The sequence below is a fragment of the Saimiri boliviensis genome, chromosome 1 (assembly GCF_048565385.1).
Source record: "Saimiri boliviensis isolate mSaiBol1 chromosome 1, mSaiBol1.pri, whole genome shotgun sequence".
NCBI lineage: Eukaryota > Metazoa > Chordata > Mammalia > Primates > Cebidae > Saimiri > Saimiri boliviensis.
The window spans coordinates 47418298-47440000 of record NC_133449.1 but is presented as its reverse complement, the minus strand read 5'-3'; the positions used below and the strand labels follow the sequence as shown (position 1 = coordinate 47440000).

Here is a 21703-nt window from a genome sequence, read left to right as displayed (position 1 = left end):
GCCTGGCATATGAAAAGAACTCAGTAGATGTTATCCAGTATTATCATTATAGTAGTAGTAGCAGTAGTAGTAGTATTTTTGAAACAGAGTCTCCCTCTGTCACCCAGGCTGGAGTGCAGGTGTGTGATCCTGGCTCACTGTAACCTTGAACTCCTAGGCTCAAGTGACCCTCCCACCTCAGCCTCCTGAGTAGCTGGGGCCACAGGCCTACACTACCATGCCTGAGTAATTTTTGTATTTTTTGTAGAGATGGGGTTTTGCCATGTTTCTAGGCTGGTCTCAAACTCCTGAGCAATATGCCCTCCTTTCCCTCCCAAAGTGCTAGGATTACAAGTATGAGCCACCAATCCTTGTCTGATATAAATTATTTAAATGAAAAGGCTTATGACCATAAAGCAGAATGCAAAGTTTAATTAATTGAAGCTGTTCTTTAAAAATAAAATAGAATGTCAATTTATTTACTCACAATCTGAACTATACCTATGAAGTAAATCTGAATAAATATATCAAATAGTGCATTCTGTCTGTTAAAACACCCATCAAGAAACTAAAGAACAATGTAGATAATTGCTTGGGATGAAAAATAGTAGGGTATCTTAATGCCAGGTGGTGTTGGTTTTATGCTGTGTTAACCTTCTGCACTTACCGCATTCTGTAGGAGTGAACCTGGGGACTAGTGATTCTGTAGTCAGATCATAGACATTTTACCTGCTAGTATTTATTGTTCCTTTCATCACAGTTTTTAAGTATTTAAGAAAAATGCCAGTATTTCAAATGTAGCACTATGAAAAATTTATCTGAAATGACTGGTTTTAATGTTCAATGAACAAAGTATTGAAATTTTTCTTACATATGTGTAAATTTTGTTTTCTTCTTTAAAAATTCTGTATACATTTTCTTGAGCTGAATTTACAAAAGACAGATTTGTGTTATAAATCAGAAAAACAAACTTTTTTTATAACTAATTTTTCTTTCAGATTAGGTCAAGACCAAGTCGTATTTCATTGATTCTGACATTATGGAGCTGTAAAATGATTCCTCTTCCAGGAATGAGCATACAGGTTCTCAGCAGACATGTACGCCTCTGTCTATTTGATGGTAATAAGGTGAGCTTACTAAGAATTAAATCAGTTCATACTAGGATTATGGAGAAACATTTCCTTAGATTATTTTCCATTCAACTCCTCTCCAATTCCTAAGAGAGTATTTCTTACCCAGTACCAAATAAAAGTTTGAATGACTCTTTAAAAAGTTCATTTTTAATGAGATACAGGTTAAAAAGTACTTAGATGGAAATTTATAGTTTTAATTGTGTGTATTAGAAAAAAAGATAAAAGAAAGATTTAAAGTCAGTGATCTAAGCTAGCAAATCAAGAGGCTAGAAAAAGAAGAGTGAGTTAAACCTGAAGAAAATAGAAAGCAGGAAATAATACAGATGAGAGTAGAAATCAATGAAATAGAAAACAGATGAACCAAAGAGAAAATAAAGACAAAAGTTGATTCTTTGAAGTCATTAATAAAACTGAAAGGCACAGTGAGATTGATCAAGACATGTTTTAAAAAAAGTAAAACAAGGCTGGAAATGGTGGCTCATACCTGTAATCCCAGCACTCTGAGAGACTGAGGTGGGCAGATCACCTGAAGTCAGGAGTTTGAGACCAACCTGGACAATATGGTAAAACCCCATCTCTACTAAAAATACAAAAATTAGGGTAGTGTGGTGGTGGATGCCTGTGATCCCAGCTACTCAGGAGAGTGAGGCAGGAGAATTGCTTGAATCCGGGCGGTGGAGGTTGTAGTGAGCCAAGATGGCACCAGTGCACTCTAGCCTGGGTGACAGAGCAAGACCCCATCTCAAAAAAAAAAAAAAAAAGCAAAAGGAAACAAACTATTAACATCTGTCATGGAAACAGAGACATTATCACAGATCCTGCAGACATTAAGAGTCCAATATGGAGATATTATAAAAAACTTCATCAGTAAATTTTACAACATTGACGAAATAGATAAATTCCTAGAGAACCATAATTTACTGGAACTAGCATAAGAAGAAATATAAAATGTGAATAACCTCTGTTAAGGAATTAAAACTGTAATTTTAAAAAATCTACTCACAAAAATCTTCCCACAAACTTCAGGTCTAGCTGGCTTCACTTGTGAATTTTTTCAAACATTTAAAAAAGAAATAATACCAGTCTTACACAAATTCTCCCAAGGAATAGATGAAGGAGAAATGTTTCCCAACTCATTTTGTAAGACCAGAAAAACATGACCCCAAAATATGACAAGGTATTACAAGAAAGGAAAATTACCGGATACTATCCTTCATAAATGTAGAAAGTAAATTCTTAACAAAATATTATTAAATTGAATCTAGCAGTATATAAAAAGGACATTATATCATGACCAACTGGAGTTTATTTCAGGAATTCAAATATAGATACCTGGGTAACCACATTTAACATTTGAAAATCAATCATTATAATTTGTCAAAAGAAAAATCATGGTCATCTTAAGAGATATGGAAAAAGCATCTGACAAATTTCAACACCCATTTATGAGTTTTTAAAAATTCTCTATAAACTAGGAAGAGAAGGGAGAGTACTCAGATTGGTAAAATGCAACAAGGAAAAACTAAAAGTAGAATTATCATAGTTAATTGTGAAATGTTGAACACTTTTTTCCTAAGACCAAGAACAAGTCAAAGATATCTAAGAAATAAGAAGATAACTCAGTTTTTAAAGGGACAAAAAACTTGAACAGCCCCTTCAAAAAAGAATATGAAAAGCCACTAGAAGTCAGAAAAGATACTCAACATGTAAGAAGTCATCAAGGAAATGCAAACGTAAACCACAGTGAAAGAGATCCACCTATATATTATATATAAGAAACACACCTTAAATATAATGCTATAGGTAACTTAAGAGAAAAGGATGGGAAAAGATATACCATTCAAAAGATACTAATATCAGACAAAGTAAACTTCAGGCACTACATAGTGATAAAAGAGATCGTTCACCAAGAAGACATAATGATCCTAAGTGGGTATGTACTTAACATCAAAAATTTAACATACGTGAAATAAAAAATGGTTAGAACTGAAAAGACAAACCAGCAAAGCTACAGTTATAGTTGGGGCCTCCATTATAGTTGGAGAGTGTAACACCTTTCTCTCAGTAATATAGGACAAGCAGACAAAATTAGTAAGGATGTAAGAGAACTAACATATCAACAAATTAGATTAGATTGATAGTCACATAATACTTTATCTCAAATACACATTCTCTTAAATACATATGGAATATTCACCTAGATAGATGGTCCTGGATCAGAAAACAAACCTAGTCAAATTTAAAAGAATTGGAATCATATAATATATGATCCTTGATTGCATGAAATTAAATTAGAAATCAGTAACAGAAAAATAAATGGAAAAATACTCAAATACTTGGAAATTTTAAAACTTCTAAATAATCAAAGGGTTAAAAGGAAATTTCAATGGAAATTAGAAAATATTTTGAATTGAACAAAAAATGAAAATGCAACATATCATAATTTGTGAGATGTTACCTAAAGCATTCCTTAGAAGGACATTTATAGCACTAGATGCTTACATTAAAAAAGAGTTCTCAAATCAATAAATAGTCAAAGCTCCTTCCTGAGAAGGCAGTGCTGCTTGAGCTGATAACAGCTGACGTGAGATTAAATGAGTTAACATAAGGGAAGTTATCAGAATGATGTTTTGCATAGAAAGAACATGATATTGTACGTAGAAAGAGCATAGTAAGTACTTTTGAAGAGTGGATGAGAGGTGGTTGATGATAACTTAGAGAAGTGGGGGTGGAAATGGAAGATGTGGACAATGTTATTTGGGAGTAAAAATCAACAAAATTTGGTGATGGATTGGATATGGAAGGGGGAAGGGAAGTGGGGTATAGACATGACACCAACGCTCTGACTTCCACATCTGGATGGATGGTGGCAACATTCGATGAGATGGGGAACACTGGAAGAGGACCAGGTTTGGAGGAGTTGATGTGGGCTTGATTTTGCTCATGCTGAGTATACTACTAACACCCAGCATGAAGAAAGTGCCTTTATTTCATCTGAACTTGGGGTAAATAAATGAATTTATGATAGTGATCCTCTCTCACTTATGTAATACATACTGCACAAAATCATTGCCACAAATGAGTCAGTAGGGGTCCTCAGTGACCAAGAAGAGCTGAATTGCTTTCTTTTTCCTACACCGGGTTTGATACTTTTTCCTTGTTCTCATACATAAGAACATAAAGGATGGAATTTTATTTTGAATAATATATCAAAATCATGAAATTTACTTTATGAAACTGATTTATGTCAGATTTGCAAATTGAGAGTTATGGAACATATTTAATAGCTGTACAGATACTTAACGCTGTTTATGTAGGAACTCTTCTTTAATAAATTTGAACCTAGTTATGAATAAAAAGCATTGTTGCTAAAACTAACTAATGAGACACCACTTCCAGTAATGGCTAAGTCAGCTCCCCTTGGACCAACCCACCCAGAGATAGCAAGTGTAAACCCCGGGCAAAATAAAAAGCAACTACCTGAAGGCACTGCAGAGCATTCAGAAGTGGGCAGACACTGGAGAGGAGCCTCAAGTCTTTGGTCCACTGCTTTATCTTTTTCTCTTTGTTTTCTCTCTTTTCTTTTTACTGTCTTCCTGTATTAGTTTGTTCTCACACTTCTAATAAAGACATACCTGAGAGAGGACAATTTACAAAAGAACAGTTTATCGTACTTACAGTTCCACGTGGCTGGGGAGGTTTCACAATCATGATGGAAGGTGAAAGGCATCTCACATGGTGGCAGGCAAGAGAAGAGAGCTTGTGCAGGGAAAACTCCCATTTTTAAAACAATCAGATCTCATGAGACTCATTCATTATCACGAGAACGGTGCAGGAAAGACCTTCCCCCATAATTCAGTCACCTCCCATTGGGTTCTTCTCATGACATGTAAGAATTATGGGAGCTACAATTCAGCATAAGATTTGGGAGGGAACACAGCCAAACCATATCATTCTGCCCCTGGTTCCTCCCAAATCTCATGTCTTCACATTTCAAAATCAATCACGCCTTCCCAGCAGTCCCCCAAAGTCTTAACTCATTTCAGCATTAATTCAAAGTCGACAGTCCCAACATCTCATCTAAGACAGAGCAAGTCCTTTCCACCTATGAGCCTGTAAAATCAAAAGCAAATTATTTCCTAGATAAATAAGGGTATTGGCATTGGGTAAATGCAGCCATTCCAAATGGGAGAAACTGGCCAAGCTGAAGGCCCTATGCAAGTCGGAAATCCAGCCGAAAAGTTAAATCTTTCTTTTAAAAAAAAAAAAAAAAAAAAATATATATATATATATATATACACACACACACACACACACACACACACACACACACATATACTTATATATATAATTGCACTTTAGGTTCTGGAGTACATGTGTAGAACATGCAGGATTGTTGCATAGGTACATACATGGCAATGTGGTTTGCTGCCTCCATCTCCCTGTCATCTACATCTGACATTTCTCCCCATGTTATCCCTTCCCAACCTTCCTAGCCCCCGCTGTCCCTCCCCTATTCCCCTGCAACAGACCCCAGTGTGTGACGCTCCCCTCCCTGTGTCCATGTGTTCTCATTGTTCAACACCCACCTATGAGTGAGAACTTGCAGTGTTGATTTTCTGATCTTGTGTCAGTTTGCTGATAATAATGGTTTCCAGATTCATCCATGTCCCTACAAAGGACACAAACTCATCCTTTTTTATGACTGCATACTATTCCATGGTGTATATGTGCCACATTTTCCTTATCCAATCTATCATCAATGGGCATTTGGGTTGATTCCAGGTCTTTGCTATTGTAAACAGTGCCGCAATGAACATACATGTGCATTCGTCTTTATAATAGAATGATTTATAATCCTCTGGATATATACCCAGTAATGAGATTGCTGGGTCAAATGAAATTTGTATTTCTAGGTCCTTGAGGAGTCGCCATACCGTCTTCCAAAATGGTTGAGCTAATTTACACTCCCACCAACAGTGTAAAAGTGTTCCTATTTCTCCACATCCTCTCCAGCATCTGTTGTCTCCAGATTTTTTAATGATCACCATTCTAACTGGCATGAGATGGTATCAATGTAGTTTTGATTGGCATTTCTCTAATGACCAGTGATGATGAGCATTTTTTCATGTTTTTGGTCTCATATATGCTTCTTTTGAAAAGTCTATTCATCTTCTTCGCCCACTTTTGAATGGGTTTTTTTTTTTCTTGTAAATCTGTTTTAGTTCTTTGTAGATTTTAGATATTAGTCCTTTGTCAGATGGGTAGATTGCAAAAATTTTTTTCCCATTCTGTTGGTTGCTGGTTCACTCTAATGATTGTTTCTTTTGCTGTGCAGAAGCTCTGGAGTTCAATTAGATCCCATTTGTCTATTTTGGCTTTTGTTGCCAATGCTTTTGGTGTTTTAGTCGTGAAGTCCTTGCCTATGCCTATGTCCTGAATGGTATTTCCTAGGTTTTCTTCTGGGTTTTTTTTATGGTATTAGGACTTATCTTTATCTGATCTATCTGGAGTTAATTTTAGTGTAAGGTGTCAGGAAGGGGTCCAGCTTCAGCTTTCTGCATATGGCTAGCCAGCTCCAGCCCTGGAGCTTTTCCCAACAAGATTCATTAAACAGGGAATCCTTTCCCCATTGCTTGTTTTTGTGAGGTTTGTGAAAAATCAGATGTTTATAGATGTGTGGTGTTGCCTCTGAGGCCTCTGTTCTGTTCCATTGGTCTGTATCTCTGTTTTGGTACCAGTACCATGCTGTTTTGATCACTGTAGCCTTGTAGTATAGTTTGTAGTCAGGTAGCGTGATGCCTCCAGGTTTGTTCTTTTTGCTTAGGATTGTCTTGGCTATGCGAGCTCTCTTTTGGTTCCATATGAAGTTTAAGGTGTTTTTTTCCAGTTCTGTGAAGAGGGTCATAGGTAACTTGTTGAGGATAGTGTTGAATCTATAAATTACTTTGGGCAGTATGGCCATTTTCATGATACTGATTCTTCCTAACCATGAGCATGGAATGTTTCTCCATCTGTTTGTGTCCTCTCTTACTTCCTTGAGCAGTGGTTTGTAGTTCTATCTTAAAGCTCCAAAATGATCTCCTTTGATTCTGTCTCACATCCAGGTTATACTGTTGTAAGAGTTGGGTTCTCATGGTCTTGGGGAGGTCAGCCCCTATGGCTTTGCAGAGTATAGCCCCCCTCCTGGCTGCTTTCACAGGCTAGCATTGTCTGCAGCTTTTCCAGGAGCACAGTGCAAGCTGTTGGTGGAGCTACTCTTCTGGGGTCTGGAGGACAGTGGCCCTCTTCTCACAGCTCCATTAGGCAGTGCCCCAGTATGGACTCTGTGAGAGCTCCAGCCCTACATTTCCCTTTCGTACTGCCCTAGCAGAGGTTCTCCATGAGAGCCCTACCCCTGTAGCAAACTTATGCCTGGACATTCAGACATTTCATACATCCTCTGAAATCTAGGCAGAGGTTCCCAAACCTCAGTTCTTGACTTTTGTGCACCCGCAGGCTTAAAACCATGTGGAAGCTGCCAAAGGCCTGGGGCTTGCACTGCCTGAAGCCAGGGCTGGAGCTGTACCTTGGCCCCTTTTGGTCACAGCTGGAGTGGCTGGGATGCAATGCACCAAGTTCCTAGACTGCACACAGCATGGGAACCCTGGGACTGGCCCACAAAACCACTTTTTCCAACTAGGTCTCCAGGTCTGTGATGGGAGGTGCTGCCGTGAAGACCTCTGACATCCTCTAGAGACATTTTTCCCATTGTCTTGGGGATTCGCATTTGGCTACTCGTTACCTATGCAAATTTCTGCAGCTGGCTTCAATTTTTCCTCAGAAAATGTGATTTTCTTTTCTATTGCATTGTCCGGCTGCAAAGTTTCCAAACCTTTATGCTCTGTTTCCCTTATAAAACTGAAATGCTTTTAATAGCACCCAAGTCACCTCTTGAATGCTCTGCTGCTTAGAAGTTTCTTCCACCAGATACCCTAAATCATCTCTCTCAAGTTCTAAGTTCCACAGATCTCTAGGGCAGGGGTAAAATGCCACCAGTCTCTTTGCTAAAACATAACAGGAGTCACCTCTGCCCCAGTTCCCAACATGCTCCTCATCTTCATCTGAGACTACCTCAGCTGGGACCTTATTGTTCATATCACTATCAAGCATTTTTGTCAAAAAGCTGTTCAACAAGTATCTCTGAGGTTCCAAACTTTCCCACATTTTCCTGTCTTCTTCTAAGCTCTCAAAACTGTTTCACCCTCTTTCTATTACTTAGTTCCAAAGTTGCTTCCACATTTTTGGGTATCTTTTCAGCAACACCTTAGTCCTGATACCAATTTACTGTATTAGTTCTTTCTCACACTGCTTATAAAGACATACCTGAGACCGGGCAATTTACAGAAGAAAGAGGTTTATTGAACTTACAGTTCCATATGGCTAGGGAGGCCTCACAATCATGGCAGAAGGTTAAAGACGTGTCTCAAATGTTGGCAGACAGAAGAAGAGAGCTTGTGCAGGGAAAACTCCCGTTTTTAAAACCATCAGATATCACAAGACTCATCGACTATCATGAGAGCAGTGTAGGAAAGACACCCCCCCACACACATAATTCAGTCACCTTCCACTGGGTTCCTCCCATGATATGTGAGAATTGTGGAAGTTACAATTCAAGATGAGATTTGGGTGGGGACACAGCAAACCATATCACTTCCTGTGTGTCACTTGAACATTTTTTTTTTTTTGAGACAAGTTTTGCTCTTGTCACCCAGGCTGGGGCTCAGTGGCACAATCTCAGCTCATTGCAACCTCCACCTCCTGCGTCCAAGCAATTCTCCTGCCTCACTCGCTTGAGTAGCTGGGATTACAGGTGCATGCCACCATGCCCAGCTAATTTTTTGCATTTTTAGTAGAGACGGGGTTTCACCATGTTGGCCAGGCTGATCTTGAACTACTGACCTCAGGTGATCCACCTGCCTCGGCCTCTCGAAGTGTTGGACTTACAGGCATGAGCCACCATACCTGGCCCATTTGAACATTTTTTAGAACTCCATTCTGAATTATCTGCAATGTTGATGAGTGTATCTTTTTGACTAGGTTCCTTAATGGTTGTTCTAGGTATTAATTTTATACATGCATAACTTACACAGTCCACTACTATTAACATTCCAGTTGGAGTAATTTATAAAACCTTATCTTCCTTTAGTTCTTTACCTTTCCTAGTTTATAATATAGTGGTCTTAAATATTTTTTTCTACATACTTTGAGAATCTTATTACACAACACCAAACATAATTTGGAAAACCTGAAAGAAAATATATAGTATTTACTTATATTTTTACTATTTCCATTGTTCATTCTTTCTTCCTAATTCTCTAAGACTCTTCTTTTATCATGTCCTGTTTAGAGAATCTCCTTTAAACATTCTTTTACGGTTGGTTTGCTAGTGACAGATTCTCTTAGACTTTTTCTGAGATTGTCCCCGTTTCCTCTTCATTCCAAAAAGATATTTTCACTAAATAGAGAATTCTGAATTGACAGTTATTCTTGTTTGACACTTGAAAAATATTGTGCCGTTTCCTTCTGTCCTCCATGGCGTCTAATGAGAAATTCATCATCATTCAAATTTGTTTTTCCTGTTGGTTAACCTAAATGTTGTTTTTCTCTTACTGTTTTCAAGGTATTTTCATTGTGTTCAGTTTTCAGAAGTTTATGGTGTATATGGCATGAATTTTTTTGGTTTACTCTGCTTGGGGTTTGCTCAGCTTCTTCAATCTGTAGGTTTGTGTCTTTTGCCAAATTGGGGGATTTTTTTTTCAGCCATTATTTTCTCAAATACCTTTGCAACTCCAATTATTTCTTCCATTGTCTTTTCCCTCTGTCTGGTAGTATTGTGGTTGTTATTACCAGTACTCCACCTTCCTCTCTCAACTGCAGTTCAGAACCAGATCTTGCAGTAGAGTTTAGAGTTCTTGATCTAAAATGATGTCAGATGTCACTGATTAAAAGGCCCACTTGTTGACATGGTTCTGATCCTGGTATCATGGCTATGTGTTTGTCTTCCTACTTGCTTAGGCTCGCTACTTTTTTATGAGAAGGAGGGGCAACCTTTTGTTGTTGTTGTTGTTGTTGTTGTTGTTGTTGTTGTTTAAACCTTACTGGCTTCCAGCAGTAAGGCCATCTATTTCTCTATCATGGGATGAGTACCTTCAGCCTCTGTAACGTACAGATCCAGCCCTTGACACCACATGTTCCTTCTGGACTCAGAGCCCAGGAAACCTCTGGTTTTAGTCTCACTTTACTCTTCTGTCTTCTATTTGTGGTCCATTGACATACTCATCTTACTTTTGGGTACTGCTTTGTCTTTTTAACTGTCACTGCTTCATCGCTTTATGTCTGGAGCAAAATGGTTGTGTTGAAGCATAAATTGGTTGAGAAGTTCTTGTGCATTCTTTAAAAATAAAAAATGGAGACAAGGTTTCACTATGCTGCCCAAGCTCATCTCAAACTCCTGACTTCAAGCAATCCCCCTGCCTTAGCCTCCGGATTAGTTAGACTACAGGCATGAGCCACTGCAACCAGCCCCTCTTGCATTCTTAATGCAGTTTGCTGAATGAAATCTCTAAATTATTTTGACTCTTCAATTTCTTCATTCTTTGCATCTGGTTTTGCACAGAAAGCAGTGTGATCCTAAGCCAGTTATTCACCCTCTGTAGCTGCAGTTTCTGAAATGCCTAGTGAGATGGTTGGACTAAGTTCTTTTTAGCTCTTAGAGTCTATATGTCAAGAAAGATACAAAATTATCAAGCAGAAGAAGTTATTCTTGATTCCAGACTTTAAAATCAGGATTCTCCAAATTGAAAAGGTAAAAGCAGAGATAGTATAGAATTTCAGTTTTGATGATAGCAAAGGACTTCTTGGCCATTAGAAGCAGGAAACATTTCTTGAAAAACGAAGAACCTCCTTAGAATCAATAAAATACAGTTTTACAGGAATCACAAGGTAGTAATTACAAGGAGTTTATACTCCAGTATTCCCCGTGGTAAATATACATAATTTCAGGAAAAGTTTAACCAAATATATATTAGTAATTGAAGGAAATGAATTTTGCTGATGTAGAAAACAATCTGGCTACCCATAAAATACTCCTATATGCCTATTACTAGGGATGTAGAATACAGTGAGTTGAATTTGACCTAATATAACACGTTTGGGATGATTTTAAATTATTATTTTAAAGATTTGTTTTAGAAGTGTTATACTAAAATATTTTCATCTAAAATAAAAATTACATATTATCCATTCCTTTGAAAGATGTAAATTTTGGCCATAACATTATAGAATTTGAATTCTTCATTCCATAAAGTTTTTGCTCCCTTTGTGTTTCATTGTTTTATGTAAACTGTAGGATGAACTTCTTGCATAGAGCATTTTATGAGATTGAATTTCAAAAAGAAGATAATTTATGGGCCTAGAGATAGAGGAAAAAAAAAATAGCTGTATCTGAGCTGTTAGCATCGTCTGTCTTAGTGACAGAGTAATGGACTGCATATGTAATGTTTGTATGGGTCACATCTTTTTTATTTTATTTTTTATTTCTTGAGACTGAGTCTTGCTTTGTCACCTAGTCTGGAATGCAGTGTTGTGATACCGGCTCACTGCAACCTCCGCTTCCCAGGTTCCAGTGATTCTCCTGCCTCAGCCTCTCGAATAGCTGGAATTACAGATGCATACCACCACACCCAGCTAATTTTTGTATTTTTAGTAGAGACAGGGTTTTGCCATGTTGGCCATGCTGGTCTCAAACTCCCAACTTCAAGTGATCCACCTGCCTCAGCCTGTCAAATTGCTGGGATTACAGGCATGAGCTACTGTGCTAAACCAGGTCACATCTTTTAAAAGGCCATTTTTTTTTTTTTTTTTTTTTTTTGCTGGGCACAGTGGCTCATGCTTGTAATCCCAGCACTTTGAAAGGCCAAGGTGAGCAGGTCACCTGAGGTCAGGAGTTCAAGACCAGCCTAGCCAACATGGTGAAACCCCGTCTTTTCTAAAAATACAAAAATTAGCTGTGTGTGGTGGCAGGTGCCTGTAATTCCAGCTACCTGGGAGGCTGAGGCAGGAGAATCGCTTGAACTTGGGAGGCAGAGGTTGCAGTGAGCTGAGGTTGTGCTACTGCACTCCAGCCTGGGTGACAGAGTGAGACTCTTAACTCAGAAAAAACAAATTTAAAAAGGCCATTTTTACCTAAAATTTTAGTTACTTTCCTAGTAAACCTATCTCCGATATTAAGGAATTCACTTAATATAATTTGTTACTGCATAAGGGTCTAACTCTGAATTCATTATGTCATACCTGATATAAAAAGAAAAAACATTACAGAATTTCATGAAGTAAAACATGAAAGTACCCTTTTCCCCATCTTCCTCACTCAGTATAGCCACTGTTAACTCTTTGGGGCAGGAAAGTGGTAATGTTTCAAAGAGTTTTTTACATGATTTCAAAAGGTAAAATCTCATTTCAGGTTCTGAGCAACATTCATACAGTCAGAGCCACATGGCAATCTAAAAAGCCCAAAACATGGACCTTTTCTCCCCAGGTAAGTAATCTGCTGAATGAGTGGAATGAGTGAATTTCTTTTACCTATTAAATGTTAAGCAATTAATGTTTAATATAAGACTGTCAAAGTTGAACATATTTATATTTATATAAATAGCACAGAGTATGTGGGGACAGATATAAATCTAAAGATTTATGTCTTTGGTGTTATTTGAGGACATTGATAAAAATTACTCATGTCTCTGACTCACCAGTGTTATAATTCCTGTGAATCATCCCATTCAGCAAATTTCAGGGTTCATTTTTAGAAAATTCTTATTTGATAAAAATGAAAACATAAAGATTACATTTAGGAAGTGAGGTGTTTTTCAAAGATGAAATCTTCCAACTATGCTAATAAAAACTGTACTTTCTTCAGATAAAGTCAGGGGTGACGCCTAGGGGACTGCTACATTACACCCACATACTGTCAAGACTGGAATAGGGTTTTGAGGGTTCAAACCACTGAGTCAGCATTGCATAGATGCTAGAGAGGACAAAGGTATCTTCATATTGTTTTTATAATATCAATTATGTATATTTTATTTTATGTTACTTTCGTCTACCTCCAAGGTCTCATTACTTTAGTATTTGCTTCCCTCCTACAGCTAACTCCCTTATATAACTGCATCCTAAAAACCCTTAATTACCTTTCCTCTTACTGTATCAGAAGATCTTAAGGCAAGATGGAGGTTCAATGAGAGGGCTCAGGCTGTGGATGAAGCCAGCCACCTCAATCATGTGCTGTGTCTGTCCACACTTGACGAGAGTACACCTCCTAAAATTCCAGCTTGATCTTCTTAGCAGCCTTCCTCCAGTGAGAGGCACAACTTCTCTTTTGGCACAGTACTTCACAGTTCGGTATTGCGACTCTGTGTATGTGAAGTGTTTAGGGTGGAATTTTTTAATGTTTTTCCTGGGGTAGAAAGATAAACTTTTGGGAGTATGTGTTATTCTGCTGAATGAAAGTAGACATCTGTTACATACAAGCATTTTTTTCTAGGCATGTGGAAACTTTTTCATGCCAGGGGAGTTCCTATTCCAGCAAAGTTAGTAGGGGAAAATACATACATAAAGAATAACAATATTGTCTATTTATGGAACCCCAATTGTGTGCTAGGCCCTGTGCCAGGCTCTTATGTACGTTATCATACTTAATCAGAGTAGCGCTGTGGGGCGAGTACTGTTGTTAACTACCCCTCAGGCAGATTGTAATGGCTTTGGCACTCTAAGTGCTTTGGAAGCACATAGGAAGGTAAAGTGAATTCTAGTCCTTTGGCTCAGGGAAGGTTTTATAAAAGAGAAACTAGACCTTGAAGGATGGGTAGATTTTACAAGCAAGAAAGGAGGGGTATGGTTGTCTAGGGAGAGGGAATTGAATGAGCAAAAAGGAAGATTTATCAGGAATGTTGAGCAAATACGTGTATTAAGTCTTTAATTTTTGTTCCGTTTACAAAGAACAGTGGTTAATATAAATATCTTATAATGCATATAAACTATTATTTGTAACACCTCTGGAGACCTAGGTACAGTACTTGTTTCATGTTAGCCTCTAAGCAAGAATAAGTGAAGGTAAAAGTATTTTCCCTTTAAAAGAGAAATTAAATTTTTAAAATTTATAGTCATTGGCATAGATTAATTCAGTCCATTTTCTTTGTGTTTTTCTTAAAAGGCCTTTATTATAATGCAAACGCATAAACTATTTACTAACAAATAGGGCTGAAACCCTGTTCTTGTGATAAAGAAATACCTGAGATGGTATCTGTTCTTGCGATAAAGAAATTCCTGAGACTGGTTAATTTATAAAGAAAGGAAGTTTAATTGGCTCATGGTTCTGCAGACTGAACAGGAAACATTACACAGGCATCTGATCAGTTTCTAGGAAGGCCTCAGGAGACTTCTAATCATGGCAGAAGGTGAAGGGGGAGCAGGCATCTCACATGGCAGAGCAGGAGCAAGAAGGAGAAAGGAGGTGCCACACACTTACTATTTTTTTTTGAAGCAGAGTCTTACTCTGTTGCCCAGGCTGGAGTGCAGTGGCATGATATCAGCTCACTGTGACCTCCACCTCCTGGGTTCAAGCGATTCTCCTGCCTCAGCCTCCCAAGTAGCTGGGATTACAGGTGCCCACCATTGTGCCCTGCTAATTTTTTTTTTAGTAGAGATAGGGTTTCACCATGTTGTCCACGCTGGTCTCGAACTCCTCACCTCAAGTGATCTGCCCGCCTCGGCCTCCCAAAGTGTGGGGATTACAAGTGTGAGCCACTGTGCCTGGCCACATTTTCGAAAAAAACTGATCTCCTGAGAACGAACTCACTATGGTGAGGACAGCACCAAACTATGAGGGATCTGCCCCCATGACCCAGACAGCTCCCACCAGGCCTCAACCTCAACACTGGGGATTATAATTCAACTTGAAATTTGATGGGGACATTTATTCAAACCATAGGAAACCCCTTTCCCGTTTTTTATTTTTATCAATAACTTTAATTTCTTTATTATTTCAGGTTACTCGCATCTTGCCATGTTTGCTTGATGGTGATTGCTTTATCAGGTCCAATTCTGTGTCTCCAGATCTTGGAATATTATTTGAACTTGGAATTTCTTATATTCGCAATGTATGTCCATTAAGGCTTTCTAATGTATCAGTTAAAAGGGAAGGTTAAAAAATATGTCTATTGACAAGTAAATTCTTGAGGTCTTTAGGTGTAATAGAATTATAATCCCTTGAGGAATGAGAATGCCAGTGATTCTAATTTTGTGTGTGCTGATTTTTTTCATAGCATTTACAATAAAAGAATATTTATTCACATTTATAGCTTGAGTGAACTCCAGTGATTTTGAAGAATAAAAATTCGAAAAGGATGGGACTTTGCAGAAAGTGATAAAAGATGCTTACTGGCATCCCAGCATCATGGTTCACCTCTGGCCTCCAGGGGAAAAATATACTTAGCCTTGTAACTGGGGGTTCTAATTAAGGTACTTGGCAGAGTCGTGATTTTTATAAAGCAAACACCAGAAATTTCAGTTAACTTATGTCATAGAAACGATTGAACCAGTGGGTGGGGCTCTGTGCTACTAATTAAATGTTTCCGCATACTGATAATAGCTTGAGAGGTGTAGTATATATACTTGACCTCATGGTAACCCTGAGAGCCTTCCAGAGATGTTACATTAATGGTATTACAATGTCCATTCATTTGTTTAAAGCAAATTTATCCATAGTATTGTGGATGGGATCGGACTGGGGAAAGGAGCAGGACCCCAAGCAAGCCTTGGGGGCCTCTAGCAATTGACATGGGGGTAAAATTCTAAGCAGAAAGCCCCGTAAATTATTAATATCTGCATTATGTCTGTCAGTGAAATTAAGGTTCATAATCCTATGTAGTATTGATGTGATTTGCTATCACTCCACAGAATGCTTACATCAGTCAAGAGACAATGGTAACAGTTGCCACACCATTGGTTTAAGGGATTTTCTAGAACAATTTTGAGAAAATATGATTGCCTCTTGATATACTACCTTTAATATCTGACCTGCAGGCAAAATGGAACTCTACTATGTTTCATTTTATTTTCTTGTGAAGAACTTTTTAGTTCTAAAGGCGAATACTAATTTTGTTCCTTTAAAAATACTTGGTATGTGCTTATAAATTTGACTAATTCAGACATTAAGTTTCGTATACTTATCTTATTTCCTAGTCAACTGGTGAAAGAGGAGAGTTAAGTTGTGGCTGGGTATTTCTTAAACTTTTTGATGCCAGTGGAGTTCCTATTCCAGCAAAGTAAGTTGGCTATACATTCCTAACTAATGAATACTTCTGTAGAAATTCATTTTTTAGACTCTAGATACCTCAAGTTTGTTTTGTGAGCATGCCAATAACTTTTGGTAAGGCTTTTTATGTTGATTTTAGTGTTGTTTAGCATGCACATTCTCATCCTAAGGAGGAAGAAATGACCACTAGAGAAGAGGTATTTTAAAAGATGTTTGCACTAGCTGTCTGCTGAGAGTATTCTTTCAGTAATTTCCTGTGGTTTTAACACATTTCACCATGCTGAAAACAGAGTCTAGTTGTCTTCAAAGAGTGGGAAACCTAAGTCCAGAGTCTTAAGGTCCTCTGTGAGTCTCTACCCTCCTTCTGTAGGTGGGACTTTGAAATCATAGTGGCAACCATGGTAAAAGATTTAAACTTTAAGATCAAAAGGCAGACTGGAAGTAAATATTGCAATATATATAGAAGAGTTAGAAGATCATTATCCCTAATATAAAAGGAGCTCTCAAAAATTAATAAGAAAAATGTAATTCAAATTTTAACATGGAGGAAAGAAAGATCTAAATTTAGGTTATAAATAAGAAATTCAAGAAGGGACACAAATAGGCAGGCAGTAGGATGGTGATTAAGATCCCAAATTTGGATTATAAAACTCTGGGCTCCAGTCCCAGCTCTACCCATGTAATTGTAGGTAGATTTCTTAACATCTCCATGTCTGAATTTCACCTATTTTTGTTCTGGAGGATTGTAATAATTCTTACTCCAAAGGCTTGTAAGGATTAATTTAGATAATGCTCCTTTCATGGCCTCCTTGCCACTGGGCAGACATAGAAGTCCTGAGTCTACAAGTCCTTTGATATCATTCCAGTGGTGGGGAGGGGACACTGCATTACCCTGGGTGCCAGGTTTCTTGTGATTGTTTTTTCCTTTTTTGTTTTTGTCTTTTAATATGCTCAGGGTTTTTAGTTGTGCTTAGTGGAAGAAATAAGGAATAGTATATCTATTCCATCTTCCTGAAAGTGAAGTCACAGCTATTTTTTTAAATGAGGTAGAACTCTGTGTATTAATACAAACACATTTTCTGTGTATTAGTATATGGAAAAAGTTACAGAATATTTTGAATACTATGACACCACTTTTGTTCATTAAAAGCTATTTGTGGGCCAGGTGAGGTGGCTCACAATTCCTGTAATTTTAGCACTTTGGGAGGCCTTGGTGGGAAGATCACTTGAGCCCAGGAGTTTAAGACCAGCCTGGGCAACATGGTGAGATGCCATCTCTACAAAAAAAAAAAAAAATTAGCCAAGCATGATGGCACATGCCTGTAATCCCAGCTACTCCAGAGGCTGAGCTGGGAGGATTGGTTGAATCCTAGAGGTCGAAGCTGCAGTGAGCAGTTTTCATGCCATTTCACTCTAGCCTGGGTGACAGAGTGAGACCCTGTCTCAAAAAAGGAAAAACAAACAAAGCAAAACTATTTATTAGCCTCTATGTGTGGGTCTAGGTAATCTGTTCCCAGAAGTTGCCTCTGAGGAACAGAATTGAGGTGGTGCAGTGCAATTAAAGGGCTCTTTTACCTTCTTCTTTCTACACTTGGTATGTGACTTCAGAAGAAAAGCATGTAGTATGTTAGTTTTGAAGCATGTGTTAGTTTTGAAATTCACCATGTTTATATATTTGTTTGCATTTGCATAGAAAAGATAGGGCAGGAGATTAATCAAACTAGAGAAGAAGGCATGGGGAGGAATTTTTCACTTTTTACTTATCATTTCTCTGCCATTCAAACTTTTTATAACAATCTACATTTATATTTTAAAAATAATATAAGTTCCTAATGTCGTATTTCAAATAATGATTCAACATATTTGAAAAATACATTAAAAAACAATCACTTGTCATTAACATAAGTCATTAAAGTCTCAACACTTTAATGACGAATTAATTTTTCTCATTTTTAAGGAAAAATGTATTTTCTACAGGGTACAGTTAGGAAAGATAATTTTTCTCATTGTATTTTCTGCAGCTTATAATTAGGAAAGAAAGACTGTTTATTTGCCCAGGTGGTACCTCACGGAGGGTTCAACAATTACTATTTTCACTTACCAATGAGCCATAAATGAAATGTCTATGAGTGTATTTGTGCTAAAGAATATTTAACTACTGATTCCAGTGTTTTCTAAATGGCCACAGCATGTATCTCTCTTCGAATGTTATTCTTTTATAGAACTTATGAGCTCTTCTTGAATGGTGGTACTCCTTATGAAAAAGGTGTTGATGTGGACCCTTCAGTATCCAGAAGAGGTACGCTTTCCGTGTGTTGTCTTCCTTTCCTTAAAGATTAAACAAATAGTCCAGGCGCGGTGGCTCACGCCTGTAATCCCAGCACTTTGGGAGGCTGAGGCGGAGAATCAGGAGGTCAGGGGTTCAAGACCAGCCTGACCAATACAGTGAAAGTCCATCTCCACTGAAAATACAAAAATTAGCTGGGCGTGGTGGTGTGTGCCTGTAGTCCCAGCTACTCAGGAGGCTGAGGCAGGAGAATCACTTGAGCCCGTGAGGCAGAGGTTACAGTGAGCCAAGATTGCCCCACTGTACTCCAGCCTGGGTGACAGGGCAAGACTCCATCTCAAAAAAGAAAGAAAAAAAAGATTAAACAAATAGAAGATGCAACTGAGAGGCAGCTACACTCTAATAAGCATAGCGTTTTTCACTTGGATTCACACTTTTGAAAATCTGTCATTTGATAGTAAAATTTTAATCATTTTTAAGTACTTATTTTCTTGGTAACACATATGAGACTCTAATGTAAGAAATCATGAAGCATGAGGACCCTGCATTAGTTCCTTTTCACTGACCACTGAACTGATACTTGTGACTGGTACTAAAGCAGAAACCGCAGCGAGAAACAGACCTCTCAGACACTGAGCTAGGAAGGAAGGGATGATTTATTTTGGCCGGCAGCAAAGCGGCATAGCTGCCTAATAGCCAAGCTGGTCTAACAAAGAAAAATCTCTGTCCTTATAAAGGCTCCCAACTCTAGAAATTATGCGTGAAAGGGTCTTGTGTTTACAGCTTTAGAAATTACATGTGAATGGGTCTTGTGTTTACAGCTTTAGAAATTACATGTGAAAGGGCCTTGGTTCATGGAATAGGCGTGGGGTATGTGGCTTATGTGGGGGTTTGATCTTGTTTAGGTAAAAACAATGCCTTCCAGAAAGATTCCTCCATACCATGCCTGCCATCTATAGGAGAGATTGTGGTAATCAGTAGGAGTCTTATTTTTACCCTGGCTGGCAGCACCAACCAGTCCCCCTTCTGGCTGACTTCTAGCTTCTCCTTTTGAGATGCAATGCAGAAGGCTGAAGAGCATTAAGGGTCTCCTTCCTCAGTACAGAAGTAGTAGAATAGGCTAATACAGAGGGTGCCTATTGCTAGGTCAAAGGATGCAGACGTTTGAAACAGTAATGTGCATGCCAAATTCCCCTCTAGAAATACTAAGCGTCTTTTACTATGTTCATTAACCAGGCACTGTGCTAGAAAACAGGAGAATGAAGAGCAGGACAGATACAGTGATTGCCTTATGGGGCTCACAGCCTGACAGATTTGGAATTCTATTTCCACTCCTCAGCCACCCCATTTGTTTGGTGATTCTGGACACACACCACCTCTGCTGCCCCACAATGCCAGTCCTCCCTTCTTGGAACAGAAAGGAGTTCAGGGTGTGGGATGCAGTTGGTTCTATCTGGAGTCAGACATGCTGTTTTCCTTTGTAATCTAGCAGCAATAATGCTGTAACTCATAAGATTTAGCAAACAATCCTGTGCCCTTAGGGAGGTTGGTCAGCTCATTTAGGGTATGTGGGTGACTCTTGCCTTTCATTTAATTCAGTACTACTGGTTGGTATATTTTCATGAAATATTTGTTTTATTATACTCATTGTCTCATTTAAAGTTTTGTGACTTAGTTTTGATTTTTCTTAAAAGCACACGGCAGTGTTTTCTACCAGATGATGACAATGAGAAGGCAGCCGCAACTTCTAGTCAAACTGAGGTCTTTGAACAGAAGATCAAGAAATGTACTAAGGTTGGTACCTGCTTCTACCTGTCCAGTGAACTTGGGATCACTCAGCATGTGGAGCCCATCTCTGCTTTTGGCTTCTCCTCTTATTTGGTCATCTTTTGTTATAATATTTTTGTTCTCTTTAATTCTTCTGCCAAAGGACGGTAGGGAAATGGGTAGTAAAGCTGAAATTAGCTTACTCTTCTATTTACTAGTTAGCTCTTCTAACCAAATCTGTCATTTGAGCTAACTGGTAAATAGAAGACTTGATTAAATGGGGCTTACCAATGCATGATTCTACCCTCAGGGAACTTTTTTTTTAATATCAAGTTTATTGAGATATAATTTACATGCAGTAAAATGTACTCTTTTTAGTTTATAGTTACTTGCATTTTGACAAATGTATACCGTCATGTGATTACCACTACAATCAAGAAAAAGAGTATTTCCCTCACTTTAAAAAGTTATCTCATGTCCCTTTGTAGTCAGCTCCCTAGCCCCATCCTCAGGCAGTCACACCTGTTTTTCCTTCCCAGCAGTTTTGCTTTGTCCAGAATGTCATCCAAATGGAATCATAACAGTAGGGAGCCTTTTGAGTCTGGCTTCTTTCATTTAGTATAGTACAGTTGAGACTTACCCATGCCATTGCTTGTGTCAGTAGTTTGTTCCTTTTTGTTCTGAATAATACAAACAGTCCGTGACTTACTCAAGATTTTTCAATTTTACCGTGTTGCAAAAGCAAAACCCATTTGGTAGACAGTATACTTCAGTACAGATTCAATAAATTACATGAGATATTTATACTTTATTACAAAATAGGCTTTGTATATGATTTTGCTCATCTGTAGGTTAACGTGTTATGAGTATGTTTAAGGTAGGCTGGCCTAAGCTGTGATGTTCAATAGGCTAGTTGTAGGCAAGACGTAGTGGCTCACACCTATAATTGCAGCACTTTGGGAGGCCAAGGTGGTAGAATCCCTTTAGGCCAGGAGTTCAAGACCAGCCTGGACAACATGGCAAGACCCCATTTCTACCTCCCCCGAAAAAATTAGCTGGATGTGGTGACACACACCTGTAGTCCCAGCTACTTAGGAGGTTTAGGTAGGAGGATTGCTTGAGCCCAAGAGGTTGAGACTGCGGTGAGCCATGCTGACATCGTTGAACTCCAGCCTGGGTAACAGA

The 21703-nt window shown here is 38.3% G+C and overlaps 1 protein-coding gene across 5 annotated transcripts in view; it reads left to right on the top strand.

Moving 5' to 3' along the window:
* NPHP1 (nephrocystin 1) overlaps positions 1-21703 on the top strand; it is a 73240-nt gene that overhangs the window by 30585 nt on the left and 20952 nt on the right. For all 5 annotated transcript variants that reach the window (XR_012517013.1, XM_074396919.1, XM_074396924.1 and 2 more), the window contains exons 11-16: positions 978-1106; positions 12616-12690; positions 15197-15307; positions 16392-16474; positions 18687-18763; positions 20446-20545. Coding sequence is in view for 4 of the 5 variants with exons in the window: in XM_074396919.1 (XP_074253020.1) it covers positions 978-1106; positions 12616-12690; positions 15197-15307; positions 16392-16474; positions 18687-18763; positions 20446-20545 (575 nt within the window). In the remaining variant the exon portion in view is untranslated. The remainder of the gene's footprint in view (positions 1-977; positions 1107-12615; positions 12691-15196; positions 15308-16391; positions 16475-18686; positions 18764-20445; positions 20546-21703) is intronic.